The sequence below is a fragment of the Pararge aegeria genome, chromosome 11 (genome assembly GCF_905163445.1).
Source record: "Pararge aegeria chromosome 11, ilParAegt1.1, whole genome shotgun sequence".
In the NCBI taxonomy this organism is placed as follows: domain Eukaryota; kingdom Metazoa; phylum Arthropoda; class Insecta; order Lepidoptera; family Nymphalidae; genus Pararge; species Pararge aegeria.
This window is the reverse complement of record NC_053190.1, coordinates 4,039,296-4,061,377: the sequence shown is the minus strand read 5'-3', so window position 1 is coordinate 4,061,377 and position 22,082 is coordinate 4,039,296. Positions and strand designations below refer to the sequence as shown.

The 22,082-nt window shown below is 36.7% G+C and overlaps 1 protein-coding gene across 1 annotated transcript in view; it reads right to left on the bottom strand.

Annotated features, from left to right (window-relative positions):
• Nucleotides 1–22,082, bottom strand: part of LOC120627562 (1-phosphatidylinositol 4,5-bisphosphate phosphodiesterase classes I and II) — a 130,252-nt gene that overhangs the window by 60,371 nt on the left and 47,799 nt on the right. Inside the window, exon 3 of the mRNA XM_039895565.1 lies at nucleotides 14,214–14,351. Coding sequence (XP_039751499.1) covers nucleotides 14,214–14,351 — 138 coding nt within the window. The remainder of the gene's footprint in view (nucleotides 1–14,213; nucleotides 14,352–22,082) is intronic.

Sequence of the window (22,082 nt, the reverse complement as noted above, 5' to 3'; positions counted from 1 at the left end):
AAGAACACCCGGCTAAGTTTGTTGTGGGCTTCTTCTTAGACCAAGGCGCGATTGGAACCCTCGTAGCTTTAGTTTTAAGTTTACGATTGTAGTTATCGCCATCACTACTCACTGCCATGTACACATTTTGTATATAATAACGCATCAAAAGTGCCATCTATGTGCCTATTTGAATAAAGATATATTTGACTTTGACTTTGACTTTATATACGGCTTAGCAGCTATACATTTCTTGATGTAAATTAAAATAATATTCATTCAGGCAATGGTAAGCCTACAGTACAAAATATTCGCGTCAGTAAATAAGGCAAATTCTAATTCGGACACTATATTACGCATATTGCAAACATAAATTCATTTGCACAAAGCCTGCCCGAACGTCACGTTTGCGATATAATTAATCCACATATACATATGTAATCCCAGCCCGAATTACCTAATAGGGCATTTGGAAGTCACAGATAAATATTTCCATAAATCGGCTGGAGTTCTGCCAAATAATATACTCAGGGTAAAAGTCACAAATACCTATTAGAGCATACCCACATCTACACACAGACACTATGTCTCCATATTTGTCATAGATTAAAGCAATACACTAAGATTTTTCTTAGCCCATGACATATTGGACAGAAGCAGACGTTACTTTGAGGAAATCCATTATATATATTGAAAATTAAGCCTAATTCGCTATACTCCGCGAAAAGCTAGAGAATCTGTATGGTGTAATTTATAATTACACCTTGCCAACGTGTCGCCTTTTATACCGTAAAGGTAAATTTTTCACTGAACAATTCATTGTAAAGTAACATCTCCTACGGATGCTCCGGTTTCGGAGCGAAACTTGCGTAGACGGTACATTGCCGAAGATCTGTTTTGTGTGGGGTATAAGGATTGAAGAAATTATAAATTACACCATACAGATTCTCCTCCTTTTCGCGGAGTATAGCAAATTAAACTTAATTTTCATTTTCACCTGAAAGTAAGCGATGATGCAGTCTTACATGGTAAACAGGATAACCTGTTAGTCTCATACTCCTAATCGCAACATCGTACCGGAACGCTTAATCTGTGTGGTGTGGTCCATTGGTTCTCCGAGCCATGTGCCCGTCTATCGCCACTTTAGTTTCGCGACTCTTTGAAATATGTCGGTAACTCCAGTTGTCCTACGGATCTCCTCATTACAGATTTGATCACGTAGCGATACTCCAAGCATAGTTCTGTCTATCGCCCGACGAGTGAACATCGCCTTCTAATGAGGCCTATAATACAGCTCTCCAAAGTTAAGAAAACAACCGAACCCATCGCATACTCGTCTTCTCCACCTTTTATTTTTATCCTTAGACATGGACCCTAAAGGCTACCCCTATAATACAGCTCTCCAAAGTTAAGAAAACAACCGAACCCATCGCATACTCGTCTTCTCCACCTTTTATTTTTATCCTTAGACATGGACCCTAAAGGCTACCGATCGAAATGGTCGATTTTTTTGAGGTTCGGTGCTGCAGGTGAATGCCGAACATCACCTTGACAGAGCACGAGACCAACGTCTGGGTGTGCAAACACAGCTATTCACCGTCTGTCTGTCTGCAGAAAATCGCTCTTATCGGTCCAGTGGTAGAGTTGAACCAACAAATAAACACACTATCGTACTTACAATACTCACGCCATTAACTCTGAATTATAGTTTTCCCCGAATGATTTAATTTAATACTTAAAGGTTAACTATAACATACTATGGACATCCGACCCCTGTAATCCGGGCGATTAAATGATCACATGTCACATGAATCTAAAATAATCCATAAGCTTATATAATAAAAAAATAACACACGATACGATAAACATCCCGATTACTATAGTTTGTTACTTCTTGATTGGTCCGTAAGTAGGTATATTTTTTTTCATCTAGCTAAGGAAACATACAAGTAGTAAAACAAAAAGAAACTTATAGATACGAATGTTTGTGTGATTGATTTTTGTTACAAGTTTTGCTGAAGTTTGGAGTAGGTGTTATAACACCGTGTGATGCAGTGTGCTTGCGGCAGAGCAGAATACAGTTGTCACCGACCCCCTCATCCCTAAGGGAAATCTAACGGAGAAAGGGGAGCAACGTCTTCGGTGCTAGTACTACCAATGGTTCCGATCACCAACCTGTCTACCCAGCGTGGTGATTATGGGCAAACACTCCTGTTGGGAGCGGCCTTTTGTTTTATTCCCCTACAAGTTAGCCTTTGAATGCAATCACCTGGTAGTAAATGATGATGCAGTCTAAGATGGTAGCGGGCTAACCAACGTAACATAGCACCGGAACGCTAAATCGCTTAGCGGCACGTCTTTGCCGGTAGGCAGTGGCGTGCACAGACGGTATGCACAGGGTATGCAGATGATATAAAATGAAAAAAATCTCCAGTACGAGTTATAAATACTCACGGGTAGGCTTTCTATAATTCTTACAATGCCTATCCTTATCTTTTTTATAACACGTAGTAAAGATTTTCTTCATTTTATACCTTCTGCATACCCTGTGCATGCCCTCTATGCACGCCACTGCCGGCAGGGTGGTAACAAGCCACGGCCAAAGCCTCCCCACCAGACCAGACAAGAGAAAAATCTGAAATTATTAATTCACACTCACCGCTGCCGGGAATCGAACCCGGGACCTCCTACTTAAATACACAGCGCTCACCGTTGCGCCAGGGAGGACGTTTAGTCCAGCTGTGTGCTGTTATGGGCTATTTATTTCATTGATTCATTATATCCTACACCCTATATTAGCAGATAACCTACATTTTATCGAGAATTGCCGGAAAGCAACGTGAACAATCTAAGCTTTAAATCCCTCTTCTCCTACGGGACAGTGGGCTTGTGCCCTGCATTGGGACATGAATAAGTATGATGATGATTGTGTGAAAATAAAATTCAAAGTTTCCATTACATTCATACAGGTCAAGCTAATAAAAGCACGTTAAAAATATACTCTGGAGCGTATGAAGCTTACAGTTTGACACGGATTACAATAACAAATTATTGGCAAAAACGTTTTTTAGTATACATAATATGCATATTTGACCCCAATATTCATGCGGATTTAGTTCCCAGAAAGGCACATAGTTCGAAGAACCCGATGGACGTCGCGGTCCCAAATGAATAGCGTCCCCGCACCAGTAAACGCAGCACCGCATTGGTCGAGTTGACGAGAGGCAGATTGACGTCATCAAGGGAGTCGCTGGGAGCCACTTAGGACCGTGGATTTTGGAACTCCCTACAACAGACCTGTGTCAAGCAGCGAATGTCAATCGGTTCATATTCACAAGCTATGCTTACTTTGTGGCTAGATGGCGATGTGTGTATTGTCATAGTATATTTATTTATTTATATTATGATGACGATAAACTAGTTTGGGAAAAATATAAATGAATTTGATATTATCAATTTTACGCAATGTAGTTATTAGCCGACGACGTATTTAGTATATGTCAGTCTGGCAAGAGGTTGAAATCTAGCCAAAACTATCAATGGAACATTACAAATACTATTACATTTCTTATTCTCTTTTGTCTTTAACATACCATGTATACTCTACCGAACGAATCCTGCGCATCCTCCGAAACCTTTTTATTGCTCTAACCAGGTTGCTTCTTTAAAAGTGACAATGTGAGATGGTGCTAAAAAAAAAAAACAACCGGCTAAGTTTGTTGTGGGCTTCTTCTTTAGACCAGGGCGCGTTTGGAACCCTGTTTTAAGTTGACGAATTTAGTTATCGCCATCAACTTACACCTATGTTATATTTTACAATAATTTAATGTACGCAATTAAAGTATATGTGCCTATTTGAATAAAGAAATATTTGACTTTGACTTTGACTTAGCGGGCAAAAATGCATCTGTAATTGCCACATAACACATGAATCTAATAAAATCAGAGATATTACATAGTTATCTATGTATAAGTCTAACAATGAGTGAGAAATTAAGCAAATATATTCATAGCAAGCTTCGCAGATCACAAAAATAGCATATTCATATTAAAAACAACCACTCGCTTATTCCTAATGGATTATAGCTACATATCGTGTCCCAAGATTTTTCTCTGATGAGGCATAACAAAGACCATTTTATGGTTTAAAATACTGCGCATATTCAACCCATACGGCAACATACGTAAGGGCTGAATTGTAACGTACGGGTCAAATGTCTCATGAATATAATGCGCAAGCAAATATAACGTCACATTGAAATTGAGGTACGCACAAATCTCTGACTCTCTGACCTGGAATGTAGCCAAATAATTCTGATCCTGAATTTTTTTCCGCGATATTTACATCGGCGACTTCTATCAGTTGGTCCTTAGTTTTTATGACATGACCACGCAGATTTTAAAGTGTGTGTTCAGGCTATACTACAACCCATATTTAATACATACATAATATATAAACTTTTTATATGAGAATCATCAATCATCAATAACAGTTCACGGCTGGACTAAAGGCTTCTCCCAAATGGAGGGTTTGCCCAAAATCACCACGCTGTTCAGGCGGATTGGTAATCGCAGTAGCACAAATAACGCTGCTGTCCGTCCTTTGTTATATTCCCTTACTCGCTTCGTACGACACCCGCGGGAAGAGCAGAAGTGGTGACCGTGTTCTGATCTGCCGTCACGACACACCACAATTTACCGGGAAACAAATGAGAGTGATTCGCATTATGTCACCAGAGAGAAACCCATGCGGGGGGGGGGGGGGGGGGGGGGGGGAGGAGATTACATGCGGAAGCATTATATCACCAGAGGGTAAGAGATATTTCAATACTTTAATATTGAAACATCATGGCTGTAACCATTATTATCACATGTTAGTGATTATAACTCGGACTGGAGTTTTGAAGTGTGCTCCTATTTGTCAGCCAGAGTAAGGCAATCGTGTTGTTTAGTGGTAAACAACACGATTGCCTTACTCTGGCTGTCAGAAAAACCCAAACCAAAACTATTGACCCGACCGAGAAACAAACCCACGACAACGTGTTCCGCACTCTAATAAACCAACGACTACAACAGCGTGGCAGCATTGCTACATAGCAACACGACATCATTAATAGATACAAGTCTGCAAACTTCAGTATCAAACTTCAGGAATATTCGCAAAAGGATTACTGTTTCTTCTTCAATAGACGAACGAGGGGAACAAAGTGTTTATTACTAAAGTTTGTAATAAAAGACGTGTTTTATGAAACTCTAGGTATAAATATCCATTGGAAGCGTTGTTTGATTAAAGTTGATGGCACATCTAGAGGCAAATGCCTGCGCTTAGTATTCAGCGTATTTCGATGTTTTGTAGCTTATTTCTCTAGAGGGGTCGCGCCGAATCCATACAAATTTATGCTTAGTACAGATGCAGTCAACGATAGAATATATAATCTTCACATAGTATAAAACAAAGTCACCACTTTAAACTACGAGATGGAATTCAATGCAGTTCTTAGAAATAGACATAGTGTTTTTTTGTTTGATAAGAGGAAGGTTTATATGTATAATTTTGTAAACACGTTTATATAGAAGAAGATTTCAAATGTGATGTTGTAACAAACTTATTTTTGTGCACTTATATTCCCAACGCTGGCTAAATATTACAGGCTAGATAGAAATAATAATAGAAGTAGGTAAATAAAAATTTATAATTATATTAATTACAATTAATATAATTATAAATAATACAATTACAATTCTATTACTAAAAACTGCCCCACATAATGAAGTATCTACGTTGCACCCGTGCGAAGCAGGGCGGGTCACTAGTAATCTATAGAAAAAAAGCGGTGCTGGCCTAGTGGATAAGGCTTCAGCTTCGTTTTTGGGGGGACCGAGTTCGATACCCGGCACGCACCACTAACTTCTCGCAATTGGGTGGGTATCCGATTTAAGAAATTAAAGCTTTAACGGTGAAGGAAAACATCGTGAGGAAACCTGCATGCCTGAGAGTGCTATGTTCTCAAGGGCGTTTAAAGTCTACAAAAATGCACAGGGCCAGTGTGGTGGGCTATGTCCTAAACCCTTGTCATTCTATGAGGAGATACGTGCCCCGTATACGTAATCGGCCGGTAGCGAGTTGATGATGATGATTATGATGATACAAAAGGAAACTGGATTTCATTAATATTTGAAGCCTATCACCATCTTTTTATAAGTGTCTCACAGCTGAACCAAAAACTGGCACACAATTCAGTTTCGCCTGTAGAAACCTCGAGGCGAAGCGGAATGCTGTAAACGACACGTCTCCGAACGCCGAGCTCGTGTCACTTGATAATGTGAACAAATCCTTAGGGAAATTTGGGAAATAACTCCAAGAAAATTAAATGCGGGACCATATTGTTTAGTGTATAAAATATCCTAAATGTTTAAAAATCAATATATTTATATTGCGTCTGTAAGTTTTTAGTAAATGAAATACCTAGAAGGCAAGACAATACATTGCGTAGATTTGCTGTCAATAATCGACGGATTGTTAGTTCACCTCATGGTAGGTAAGTGGGAAACCGAGCAACACTTCTCAGGGCATGTGAGGAACCAGTCCTGCAACGTGCCGCTCTGTGTCAATCAACCTGCGGCGTAAACGCAACCGGCAACTAAGCCCTTCAGACCGGAATACAACATTGCAAAAATGCTGCTTAGCGGCAAAAATAAGCACGGTAGTAGCACTAACATTTGTCTAGCCAATCGCAATTTCAATAAATTGACCGCAAATCGCACTTGTCTATCATCAAAAATATCATAAGTATAGTTACTGTAAAATGTTTGTGTGATGAACATGAATGATTTTCAGTGTCTTGTAACTTATGTATATTATTCATAAAATATTCATCACTTATCTTAGTACTCATAACACAAGGTAAAGGCTAGAGGGCGATGTACGTATAAATAAAAAAAATGAATATATAACAAAATCTCGCCTTATATCTTCATAATTTTAAGAGCCTTTTTTTTACAATTAATTTAAGACAAAACAGATCACGACATAAGACAAACATAAGTACTTACAAAAACCAATAAAATAAAACTAACCACTCTTCACCACATGCGGGTTCAAATGCAGCCAATAGATGTGTCGAACTTATGTTCTAAGAAGTTAAGGAGAATCCTTAAAAAAAAAAAAAACCATATTCTATATTATAAATAGCAATGTAAGTTTGTGTGTTACGCTTTCACGCAAAAACTACTGAACCAATCTTCATGAAACTTTGTACACATATTCTTGGAAGTGTTAGAAGTAATATAGGATATCTTTTTATCCCGACATTAAGCTCGGTTCCTTTGGGAGAGGGGATGAAAGTGTTTGACGATTTTACTCCATGACAGCAGCAAACCCCTCATTTAAGGCTTAGCGATACTGAATACTCTTATTTTTTTTAGAACTACGACTAAATTGAATGCCACATCGAAAAACAAAATCAAACGCAGACGAAGTCGCGGGCAACAGCTATAAGAATAAAATGTTAAGTTATTAAAAATTATTCTTTACATTTGTCAACTATGAAAAGATTTAATCAAAGGAAAAGATTTGTGATTAAAGATGTCAATTTTGACAAATGTCAAAGGTGCTAGATTTGACGTGGATGCAAATTATCGTCCACTGAAAAAAAAACTCTGCTTCATGTCGATTGTAATTATACTTATTGTAAAGCTCTTATTCGTTTCGCCGCAAAACTATAATATTAAACAGGTATATTCTGAAGGATCTTTAAGCAGAACTAAAATTCCCTTGAGGTAATAAATAGCGAGCGAGTAGATAAATTTATGAATATTCAAATACAAAAGGGGGTTTTAACAAAAGACAAGTATATTAATTAATTATTATCTATCTTTACTTTTTTTAATTCAAGTACAAGTTATATATTTTAGTTATAGTTTTAAGTACAAGGTATTTATAAACGAAATAATTAATAATAATAAAATAAATATATTTGTTTTTTTTTTTTAAATTTTTAATTGTTTTTTTTAATTAGGCATTTTTAAGAATAAAAAAAAATTAAAATCAATAAATGATAGAAAATAATAGTAAATGCTTTTAGTTCAGACGGAATACCCATACGACAAAAGTTAAAACAAAAAATATTAAGATATAAGACAAGCAAATAAAGACTACGATAATATAACTTAAATCCAATTAAAATTGCAATTAAATAAAATAAAAATAAGATATATACTCGTATAAGATAAATATAAAATTAAAAAAGACCTATTGAAATTTAAAAAGTAAATAAATATCAAATTCTTATAATGTTTATTTCCCAAACCTAATAGTCAGATTAAAACGATTTTCTAACAATGTATAGATACCTAGCCGGAAATGAAAATAAGCGGATTATTATACAGAATATTTAATAGGAATACCCGTACCCGTCTAATCTAATATTAAATAAATAAGATTAAAGCGGTTGTTCATGCAAATTAATTAGACAAGATAAAGATTAATATAAATGAGAATTGAGAACCTGCCCACCTACTGTCTTAATTAACATTTCCTATTACATTAAATTAGAATTATCGCTTTTGAAATAAAAATTCAATTAAAACTCTCTGACAAACTCAACGTTTGGCATTAATTTTTTCATAAACGCCTTTGAAAAAATTATATAATATTATCTACGAGAAGAGTCTTAGAACTTTGCCCGAATGCACAAGAATTATCTGAAAAGAAAATATACTAAAAATCATATTGTCTTGGGCGAAGCGGCATCGTCTATCTTATAAAAATAGAGATATTTTTTTTAAAAGCTGCTGTCTGGAGCAACTTGCTTTGTTTTTAGCAATTTCCCCTGCAGTGTACAGTGTTATAAAATCCGCTTAATTGGAATTTTCTCAACATAACTGTTTTACTACTGTGACCCTGGTAATCATGAACATATCTATGACCTACTCGACTACTATTGGTCAATCGACTTCACCTTTCATCCGTGCCTCGGAGACCACATTAAGCCATCCGGTCAAAGTTAGTAAGACTTGTTAATTATCTTTACCCAAGAGTTAGTAACTTAACCCGAAAATAAGAGAAGTTTAAGCGAACCTCCCTTGTGAACAAGCTACCTTAAGAACTCGAGAAGCTTTTTAAAGTTGGTAACTAGATTTGCCGACATTTTATAATTTAGCGCAGTGTATCCAAAATCCTGTAATAAATGTTTGAGCATGGTAGGCCCGCAAATTTACGAGGCGGGTACGGTGAAATATGTCATTCTGTAATGAATATGAGATAAACGTAATATATTAAGGTAGACCGCAACGCGGCTTCGACTTGAAACATTAAAATTATTGCACGTCTGCTGAAACTCCGTTAATGAACGTTTAATAAACGTTGTCGCATTGAAGATTTAGATCGTGAAGTAATCTATTAAACTGTTGAATCTGGATTAAGAGAAATGGAAAAATCATGATAATTTTAAGTACCAGGTGAGATTGCAGTACACAAATACCGGTCTTCAGTAGATTTAAAAAAGCTTGCAAAAAATATACCTTACTACTTCCTTCTTTCTATATATAAGCCACCATTTCAAGATCAGTATTCATTTCTTAACTGGCTTTCCATTTACATCCCACATATATAGTCTTACATCTATGTGTTTATGTACAATTCAATTAATTTAAATGTAATTAAACACAATTAAATCAAATGAAATCCCTCGCTTGATAACCCAGTGGGTAGGACTTCGACTTCACTTTCGGGAGGGCCGAGTTCGAATCCTAGCACGCATCTCTAAATTTTCATTTTTTTTTATTTCACTACAAGTTAGCCCTTGACTGCAAACTCACCTGATAGTTAGTGCTGATGCAGTCTAAGATGGTAGCGGGCTAACCTGTTACGGAGTATGGTAGTCGTACTCCTAATCGGTTTCTACGCGACCTCGCACCGGAACGCTAAATCGCTTAGCGGGTAACTAGCCACGGCCGAGGCCTCCCACTAGACCAGACCAGAGAAAATTCAGAAATTACAAATTCCTAAATAGCCCCTGCCGGGAATCGAACCCGGGACCTCCTACTTAAATTCACAGCGCTCACCGTTTCTCCAGGGAGGTCGTCGTCAAGTTATGTGCGTTTTAAGAAATAATAATATCACTTGCTTCAGCGGTCAAGGAAAACATCGTGAGGAAACCTGCATACCTGAGAGTTCTCCATAATGTTCTCAAAGGTTTGTGAAGACTACACAGACGACGGACGGACTACAGATTAAACCCCTTCTTACTGTGCGAGGAGCCGGCAATGGGCTGATATGATGCTGAAATCCCCTAGTAATAATATGGGAGAAAAGGTCTGTACCCTATTATCAATGCGATATACTTCATGACAGGCAGCACTGCAAAACAACAATGCATTTATATACCCGGCATTGTGCAAGTAGCTGATACAAGACTAAAGAACAATAAAGCCAAGTATGTAAAGGTGCACGAGTTAAGGCAATTTCATAACAACACTAGGTAACATCCACAGTTTAATAAGATACAGTAATTAAACGCCTTTAATTTTTTGTTGAGTGCCGACATTGTCTTTACTATGTCCCACCCTGTACTATGACCCTTGGGCCTACGGAGGCCAGAAAGGGTATAAGCTACACGCAAGCTCACTTTGGAACGGCCGTAATAGTTTGCAGACTAAATCTGAATGCCTTGAAACACGTGTAAGCTCTCTTCAGATGGGTCAAAAGTTCGAAGACTTTTACCATAGTTCAATCGACTCATGTCTTACATATCGGTAAGCGGTTAGTTGATTGCGGTTACTACGGTCATTATTAACATCATGACTAACATTTACGTGTAAGTGTGCTGAATTTCATCAAGATAAAAGTCAAAGTCAAAGTCAAAAATATCATTTGTCACATAGGCCCATTATCATCATCAATCATCATGATATCGACCTATTACCGGCCCACTACGGGGCACGGGTCACCATCAGCAATGAGAAGGGGGTTAAGGCCGTAGTCCTCAATGCTGGCCCAGTTGGTAGACTCCACACGCCTTGAAGAACATTGTGGAGAACTCTGAGACGCAAATAACTTAAAAAAATGGGATTTGTTCTCGGCCCCCCGAAAGTGAAGTCGAAGCACTACCGGCCAATTGGCGCAGTTTGCAGCGACCCCGCTTTCTGAGTCCAAAGGTTCGATTCCCACTACTGAAAAATGTTTGTGTGATGAGGATGAATGTTTTTCAGTGTCTGAGTGTTTATATAAATATTGCTATTTATTTATGTATATTATTTATAAAAATATTCATCACTCATCTTAGTACCCATAACACAAGCTACGCTTACTTTGGGACTAGGTGGCGACGTATGTATCGTCGTAGTATATTTATTTATTTATTTACTACCCACTCGGCTATCACCGCTTCTTAGTAAGCCCGTAGTTGGCACTATTGATAAGTACATTACATGTAAAGTGTGTAATGTAAATGTGTATGGTATGGTAGTGTAGATGGCCATAACAATATATGTAGTTTTTTAAGCCGAACAGAAGTAAAAAATAATCATACTGACACATTCTCTCATTTATGACATCAGTGTGGAACTGTCTCACAATCGAGTCGAAAAATGGCCATAGAAACTCCGAAATTGCACAACAACCTAATCGTGTTTCGGCTAAAGGTAAGCTATATGTCTTAGGTGTCTGAGGATAAAGCCGGTCATGTAGGTACAGTATGGAAAATTTACTGCATCCTTCGCATAAGTTTCAAATATTACATTTGTAAATTTTAAAATGCATTTAAAAACACACATTTTCCTCTACTATAATAAAAATTATAGTTTCAAATGATAAAATTGCTCCGTTTCTCTTCATTTACTTACTTCACTTACAATTTTTCTTGTCTTTTATAATAATACATTTTCAACATTCTCCCTGGGGCGACGCCGCCGTCCTTTTAACTTCTTTCTTTGTGTGTTGAAACGAATCGTTTTATATTTTCAAAACATGACAACCTTTCATGTTTTATTACACGTGTGGCCCTAAAAGCGCCCACGGATTTGATGTCAGACTAAATAATACATACAGGAGAAAAGTAACCAACTATTTTTAACAGCCCTTTTGTGACGTGCTAAAACGTTACGTTAAAGGGCCTTTATTAGTTCTCAGTGTACGGAACATTTGATGAATAATATAAACTTTGTATGAGTCACTCATATGTCTGTCAGCGTAGTCTGTAAAAGATTCTTGTTGATTTTGTAAAGTGGGCAAATAATTGATAACTAAAACTGGATAACTATCAGATATCTACATATCGTCAGATCAGATATCTATATACGTGAGTATGAAATTTCCTACACTAGTTTATATATAGAGTGCAGAATACTAATTTTTTTTTTAATTATGCGAAATAAATTCACTACCACGTATTTATATACTCACATATTATATACTCTTATCAAATATTTTTTTGGATTAATAATTTGTTTGATATTATGCAAATAAACCGTGTCAGTGTACCAAAGTACCTTGGTAAAATCTGTGATAATGGAAGTAGGTATATATTGGCAATATAACCTTAATATTTTCCAAAGTTATTATGTAAATTAATTATGGTCCAGTTTTGACCACCAGTTTTGTTAAATTGATTAGGATTTTAACGAAAACTTATTCCAGTTTTGAACACTTTTCAAGAGATAATTAAAATTATATTTGATTCACAGCTAATGTTCATAACATTGTGTCGGTGGGTATTGATGTAAACAAGGTTGCCTTTGTAAATAACTTCAGTATTATATTCAACTCAGACGAAGGCACCCTAAGGTGTCGAACGAGGCAACTAAAGGGAATATAGGGAGAAAGGGCGGCAGCGAACTCTGTGCTACTACTACCATATTCTGCGATCACCAACCCGTCTGCCTGGCGTGGTGATTATGCGCATACCCTCCTTTAGTGAGGCCTGCTGTGGAGTCCAGCTGTGGACTGTTATCGGCTATTGATGATACGTGACCTGACCACGTACTATACGAGTATGATTTAAGGAATTCGTATTAAAGGGTTCACTTTTGGGAAGAAAATAAAAAATAAAACAATACAACGTTCTGTGTAACATATACTGCAGATATGTGTACCCAATTAATTATCTGAGTGTAAGATACCTACGCAATTCAACTAATTTTTCTTTTTTTTAACGAATGTCTTTTTTTCTTTTTTTGAACCTTAAACGTTTAAATTCCTACGGGTCATGGAAAATATATGTACCCACACTACGGAACCCTTTCCATACGAGTCCTAGTCGAACTTAACCAATGTTTTACAATACATCTATTTTATGCCTTCACCTGACCACTAAACCCTAAACATTTTATGTTGTGATTCTATTAGGGCCGTACTACGCGCGGTTTTTGTGAGCAAGATTTACGGTTCAGCTTTATATTAAAGGAAAATTTGGTAGGAGACAAATCTCCCGCATGTCCTGCGACATTTCGCTGAAGATGTCAGGCCTCGGGACTAAACTCCCCCTACTTTTCACGACAAAATTGTGCGACTCGTTTCTTATGTGTTTACAGGGTTTATGTATGTATGTTAGTTTCTTTGTTCCACCATGATATCAAATGCATGAACTGGTAAGAATGTATAACATAATGTAAACAATATGAATTCGTAGTGTCCGACTGTCATGCTTGTATTTTATTATTTAATTACGTAATTAAGTTCCTACTTACCACGTATTTTCCTATCTACCACCTTTTCTTCTTATTTCATGAAAGATTTTAAGCACAGGGAAACCTTTTTGGGCGACATGCATAAATCAAAATAGTGTTGACGAAAATGCACATACCGACAGCCATTTTTCTTCCAGTGTTACCACGTGTTCAAAGCAAGAAGGATTACTGTATCGAATATAAGAGTACAATATGCAACAATACAGATTGACGTTTGAAGCATCAAAAATACATCGTGAGGAAACCTATGCCTGAGAGGTTTTCCATAATTTTCTCATAAGGTGTGTGGAGTCCACCACGCACTGGGCCAGCGTTGACGGCCTTAACCCTTTCGCATTGTGGGAGGACACCCGTGCCCTGCAGTGGGCCGGTAATGGGTTGATATGATGATGATGAATCACGCTATACTGATAATTAAATTTATTTAGGAAACAAAACAGCATCAACACAACAGTCAAATGCCGCCTGGTTTTGATAATTTTCCTTTGAGCACAAGTTTGACATAACACAGACGTCTGTCACGTTCAAAGAAGTTAATCATAACTTACCTGTGCGATGTCTTTCCTCGTGCAGCAAAAGTTGGCGAAATTCACGTTGACGAAATCCGCGCCGTGGCATACGGTGACAGTCTTCTCCTCTAGCGACCCCTGTGATCCCATCAGCACGACGTTCCTTATCTTTTGGTCCTGCGAAAAGGAAATTCTATTATGAATTTTTTGTCCCTCTACAATTAAAAATCCACAGCTGTAATCCTATAATTATTAATGTTTTAAAGATTAGGCATCATTTAAGGAGTAAAGTCGTTTTTCTTTTAAAGTCGAGTATTTTTTTATTAAGTAAGAGCCACGGAAATTAATATTAAGGTTAATCCATCCATCCAATCTAAGCATCATCAACACTAGCCTATAATAGTTTTCTGCTGGACTAAAGGCCTCGGAAGGGGTTGGTGATCGCAGTAGAGGGTAGTAGTAGCACAAAGGACGCTGCTACCTGTGTCCTTTATATTCCCTCAGCCGCCTCGCACGAGACCCGCGGGAAGAGTGGTTATGAAAACTATATTCTGATCTGCCATGACCATTAAAAATACGGATACTATTTTTGTTTTTGTTTGTGACACATGTTTGTTTAAAACGCTACACCAGACTTGATAAAATTTGATACAGCGGTAGCCGTCGTTCTGGACTACGTACAACGGAAGGTTCCGGCCGACCAAGTACGGAGACAAGCTCAGGAAAAGCAGAAGAAGAAACCGTCGTTCTGAAAACGAACACCAGGGAGTCGTTCTTAAGGAAACAACCTATGCACAGCTCAGTAGCTATACCGCTCTAGACGTAAATTTTTAAAGAATAAGCTCAAAAATCCTGGTTATAAAGATGTAAGGAAAACGGAAAGTACCCATGAGACTAACGACGTGTCGTGTCTTATAAAGAGTTTCCGAGTTGGTTTTGTTTAAATACAAAACGACCGCGGTCGAAGCAACCGTAAGTTAGGCATATATAATAAATAAATAATAAAAAAACATACGACAAAACGAAATTTAGTCCCAAACTAAGCGTAGCATCTGTTATGTGTACTAAGATGACTGATGAATATTTTTATAAATTAAATTCCACATTTTCAAAGAAAGAAGGATTACTATAGCTAACGAATCTCTGTATTATATAGAAATCGAATACAAAGTGTGAACGATACCCAAAAAAATACTTTAGAGGCTTATAATATACGGAGAAACATACAGACACTGAAAAACATTCCTGTTCATCGCAAAAACATTTTCCAGGTGTGGGATTCGAACCCACGGCCTTGGACTCAGAGATATTGTGTGAGTGCGATTACTTAAAACCCAAAAAAACGCGGTTTAACTCACTAGCAGCAGCTGGTACGTTTTTAATTATTATATCGGTACATAAATGAATATTCCCCTCATGTACCGTCGTGTAAGTTTGAATAAATGTACGTACAATATTATTAATTAGAAGATACGAGGCTTATGTTGGTATTTAATTAAGCACTTGATAATGCTTTACAACAATGAATTTACTGACTCAAAATATTATGCGCAAATAGCACCTTTGGTAGGTATACCAACTACTGCGCTTGACTTTATACGCATTTCTATCGGTTTATTTTTCCTATGATCCCGCTGCATTCGTTTGTTGTCTTGAAGTGTTTGTAGCCAGTAACTTGCACGTTATGTGATTATTAAGTATATTTATTTTATCGTCCTGTTTCTTTTTGATAAGATAAGAAAATAGGTAGGATGCAAGGTATCTCTATGTTTAATTTTGACGAAATCGGTTGGTCTGCTGATAGGTAACCAAGGCATTTTATTTAATCCCGCGTTAACGGATTTTCGGCGCTTTTCCAAGATAAAAAGTTTTCTATGTCAAATAATATTGAAAGGTAATAAAATAGGTAAAAGTAGAAGCCAACGCAAGACACAAAGTGTCTGTTAGCCTATTATTACTAATATTATAAATGCGAAAGTTTGTATGTATGGATGGATGGATAGATGTTTGTTACTCTTTCACGCCAAAACTCCTGAACCAATTTGACTGAATTTTGGAATGGAGGGAGATTATACCCTCGATTAACAAATAGGCTACTTTTTATCCCGGGAAAATGTACGGTTCCCGCAGGATTGATGAAAAACTCTAAAAATGCGTATGAAACCGCACAACAGCTGGAAAACCACCCAAATCATTAGGCAGTACAGGTTTCCGACCCAAGCCTTTCATGTAGAAAGATTTTAAAAAACCGGTGTTAAAAATTCAATCTCTTTACTCTCGCTATTTCATTTCCTCGCAATCGAATATAAAAGCCAAGTGTACACATCAAACGGTCATAAAACCCACTTTATACTATACTAAAGTATTCACGATAAACTAATCAAATAAAATAGCTCAGCATTATTATTACTCTTTATTATTCTGGAGCTGGGAGCAGATTCATAATCTTCCCCTCAGCTGGGCATAAAATGTTCGCAGACGCAGCAACAAATGACTTTATTGCCATAATGCGTATTAATGAGTAGCAATCGGACGAGTGTAATGTTGTTTATTTTTTAATTATTTTATTTATTTTTATTATTTAAACTAATCAATACTAACTTAGTGGTTAGGAAAAATTGTTACTAATATACTAATAATCTATGGATGGAAACGTCTGAATTAAATGATTATTATTATTATTAAGCTCCATTTTCAAACAAGAGCTGGTGTGAGAGCATAGTCCTACCGTACTGCTACAAAACAACTTGGCGGGTTATCGCAAATTAAGTCTTTTTTTTTTCTTTTATAATAATAATGACCAGGCAGAACAACACTTCAAAGGACATGCAAGGACCACGTCCTGCAAAGTGCCGCCGGTGTTAACTAACCTGATGCATAGGTGTTAAGCCTCATAAGCCTGTAACTACACGGGGAACCACGCCCTTCAGGACTGATACTACTGCTTCTCGGCGGAAATAATGAAGACGGTAGTACTTACTCGGACGATCTCTGTCACAAAATGTTCTACCTAATGGTAGAGCTTTTTGTGACTAAAACCAGCGTTATAGCCAGCGAGATACGGAGTCAAACAATGCCAATTTCCTGACTGGTGCAGGGTAACACTGAACAGTTAAACCAACAATATTTTATATAACAAAACGCTGAAGAGAAGGTTTCATTAAAAAGTCTGTATGTCGAAATCAAACATCGCATTTCATTTCAACTCATCTTATTCGAAACGGGAATAAATTTTCCCATTATTCGTTTTGCTCGTCAGCAAACTAGTCTGCAATCTCTTAACGAGCGATTCTGGGTTTTTTTCGCTTACAATTTTAGTAAACACTAGTGATGGATTAATTAGCAATAGCATAAATTCTCATTTTGCGAAATCTAACTTAGCATTTATTGTAACTCAAATCGAAAATTCAAAATTTCAATATAAATTCAAAATTCATTTATTTCGAGTAGGCCTACTTTATATTCACTTCTGAAACGTAAATTCAATCTATTTGTAGTCTGTAGAGACTAACACCGGTTCGGAAGGCAGAGCCGGAGAAACTCATCCGATTGACGTTTAATCTGACTGACTTGACGTTTTAAAAGTGCTTATATTAGGCTTAATTGAAATAAAAATAATTTGAATTTTGAATTTTAGATTGATTTTCAAAATCATTTTACAGCTTTCAATCTTTAGAATTTTCTATCTAGTAAGAGATGTTTGTGGAACGGCTTGCTTCCAAGCAGCTTGCTGTTAAGACATTTATTAATCGTATATTCATAATCATCATTATCATACCACACCATTACCGGCCCATTACAGGGCACGAGTCTCCTCCCACAATCAGAAGGAGTTAAGGCCGTAGACAACCACGTTGGCCCAGTGCGGATTGGTGAACTCCACACACCATTGAAAACATTATGGAGATCTCTCAAGCATGCAGGTTTATCTCACGATGTTTTCCTTCACCGTAGAAGCTAGTGATATTTTATTGGCTTAAAAGGCCCCACGAAAGTGAAGTTGCAATCCTATCCACTGGGCTACCACTGCAAATATCGTATCGTAACTACAATTTATTAAATGTGTTTTAACATATTGTTTAAGTTTATGCGTCGGTAGGTCTAAAACTAACGTAGGAATCATAGTATAAAAGCATACACTCAAAGCCACAAATCACTATGTATCTTTATATTATTTATATTTTGCAGACGATATACTTTTATCAAATCGGTGTAGTTATGATTCCACTCGTATAATGTGAATGCGATAATACATTGCTTCATAATTCATATAGCTAACGCGTGCCGCGTCACATCGTAGCGTGCTACATGAATTAACAGACGAGACAATACTAAATTCAATTGTTTGGTTATATAATTATAATTATGTGTTACTGTTTAATAGTACATTAATAGAAATTAACGGTCTAAGACAAAAGAAATCAAAGTCTTTTAAAATTAACGAAAAGCAGCATTACAAAATAAATTAAAGTATTAGCACTTCAATTATTCATAGTGTTCAGCAAAAAGATCATAAATAGCAATTGCCGTGCTAACATGCGAATTCGCAGAGTAATAAAATTAACGAAAAAATAACACAAAGTACCATCACTACTAGACTAGACCCGTCAATTATTCATAATGTAAAACCTTTTACCATCTCTCTAATTGTGTTGACTTTCTTTGCTTTGCAAAAAATATTAAAATGCAGCTTCTGAAATTAATAATATTTCCTCGAGTTGATATTTTTTTTTTCAGTTATTCATCTTTTAAATGTTTAACTTCTCCACCTGCTCGACACTACTACTGCCACCTAGATCTAAAACATCAACTAACTTCTTTAAATCGATATGACGTTGATTTAAATGTTCATACGAGGTGAGAGCATAGTGATTTACTGAAAATTCATCAAACAGAATGAACAATCCCTATCCCTACTAATATTATAAATGTCAATGTATGTTGTGTTTTTTGTTACGCTTTCACGCAAAAACTGCTAAACCGATCCTCATAAAACTTTGTACACATATTCTCGGAAGTGTTAGAAATAATATAGGATACTTTTTATCCCGACATAAAGCTCGGTTCCTTTTGGAGAGGGGATAAAAGTGTTTGACGATTTTACACCATAACTCCAACAAATTATAACCGTTTTTAATAATTATTTTTGTACTACCAAAACTTTGTGCAGATCTGATGAATGTAGTTGGAGATAGAGGACAGAACTCCTCAGCGGACCGCAGCAAAAACCTCATTTAAGGCTTAGCGATACTGATTACATGAATGCCAATTGAATGCCACATCAAAAAACAAAATCAAACGCAGACGAAGTCGCGGGCAACAGCTAGTACTTTATATAATTTTTGACCCGGGATTCGTAGTTTAATGATGCTAACAATAGACATACGGGACAGTTGAGTACATAAACATAAGCAGTACATATTCCAAACCACAGAGTACCCTCTCCACCCTTGAAACGACGACCTTTTCTCTGCTCTACCCCTATCAGGACATTAACGAGGGTTTGTTTACCCTTAACACGTGTATGATGTTAGGTTACCCTGTTGAAAATGTAAGATCCATAGATTTATGTAGTAGTATGCGTAGAGTTTAATGGTGTACCTTTAGAGCGTGAATTGATCGGATTTTAAAACGCGACCTGAAATGCTACGTTTCCGCTTGTTTCAGCTTTCCATTTTCACTATCTATCATTGCAATTTTTAGAAAGAATCTTTAGCTTTAAGAATCAAAATCCTACCAATATTATAAATGCGAAAGTTTGTATGGATGAATGGATGTTTGTTACTCTTTCACGCAAAAACTACTGAACCAATTTGACTGAATTTTGGAGTAGAGGTTATACCCTGTATTAGCACATCAGCTGCTTTTTATCCCCGGAAAATGTACGATTCCCATAGGATACATGAAAAACCAAAAACCGTCCACGAAGCCGCGGGCAACAGTTAGTAAATGATAATCAGTAATGCCTTCATAGGGAAAATTTTAATAACCGTCAAACAATACTGCAGATTCTTAATTGTGTTTCAATATTCGTTGGAAGTAAAATATCTCAATTGCTGAATCACTTTAGATTTTAAGTTTGCAATGAATAACGACGACGTATTTGAGCTCGATAATATCAGAGTTACAAAAACAATTCGTATCAAACTGATAAAAAACCGATTTCCAAAGCCACACCCGCCGTAGCCGAATTTTCAAATTAATTCGGGTTGTTCGAAAAGATTTTTTTATTTGAGTTTGAAAATGAGATCATGAAACTTTTATTATAGAGCAAACTCTCTCCGTACAGCTTTCCCAAACTTTGAAAACACTTGCGTTATTGACTGACAGACGCCGCGGAACTTTTTCGAAGATACAAAATGGAAACTCGCAAGTTTACATTGTTGCTCTTTAAACGCTGGTGTCAAGTGGAAGATAGATCTTTTATCAAAAATCTGTAAACTCATTTAAGTTGTTTGCGGCTTGTTTATGACTCGTAGAAGCCACAGGGGCATGTGTTTAGTATGACTGCGATATCTCCAAAACGTTAGCTCGTGTGATATTCACTAATTGAGATTTGGGAAGATAAACACAGATCAGTAAGTAGGTACACTCCAGGTGACGTCCACTCGTAGCGGGGAGTGCTATACGAGTGAGACATCACTCTGTTGTGTATACCATATTTAATTATTGTATATCTCACAACCCGGTTACCTTCTTAGTCTGAACATTGCGACTCACCATATTTCGCAACTCACCGGGAATCAGATTTGGGTTAAACTGTCTGCTATAATTTTTTTCTTCAAGAAATCTGGGTTACCTATATGAAGTTGGAGGCGATTTGAGGAACAATAAGATCGGGTTAGACCTTGACTGCAATCTCACCTGGAAGTAAGTGATAATGCAGTCTAAGATGATAGCGGGCTAACCTGTTAAGGAGAATGGTAGTCTTACCCCGAATAGGTTTTTACGCAATATGACATCGGAAATAACTAGGTACTAAATAACTTAGCGGCACGTGTTTGTCGGCAGGGTGGTAACTAGCCACTGCCGAAGCCTCACAGCAGAGCAATAAATTCCCAAATTGCCTTTGCCGGGAATCGAACCCGGTACCTCCTACTCTTACTTTATTTTTAAATAGCCCAGTATCGTTACACTGAAGTTTTTTTTTTGGATAATAACCAGCCTTTGTTCAACTCCAGGAAGCATGCTATATAGGTTGCCAAATTGCATCAAGATTGGTGCTGAGTCGAATACAGTTAAAAACAAACAGATAGACCGACACACATTCGCTTTAATAATATCAGTATGGATGCATTAAAAAGTAAAGACAGTACTTACACCAGATAAATATTACCCTCCCCCTAGTGCAGTCGAATAAATACCAGGGCAAGTAAATACCTATTATCCATTCTGCGTCTCCGTCGTAAATCTTCCAACAATACCCATTACTTTCCCACCCAGCTGGACGTACATTTAGCAAATGAAATGTGTTCTGAAACAGTAATTAAACGTAGTGATGACACCGTTTCGCGCAATAAAATTGTAGTTCCTTATTGTTGCAGGGAAATAGTAGTTATTAGTGTATAGTGTACCCGCAGAGTTAAGAACAAACAGAACCCTCATTCGGCCTTATTCAATCAATCAATCAAATCTTTATTCAGTTTAAGCTATAGTTACAGCAATTACGAACGAACGTCATACGTTTTTTTGTTTTATAAATATAATAATAACACTTATATTTTTTTTTTTTAAACTACAATGATTAATAATTAATAATTAAAATAAAGTAATAAGTTTATGGTACAGCCTTAAAATATATAATAGATGTTTAATAAAATTTTGTTATATAGCATTAATTAATTTTTTTTTTTTCGATTATTATTGTTATATCACAACTATAGCTTTCTTAGTAGTTTGGGTGAATTT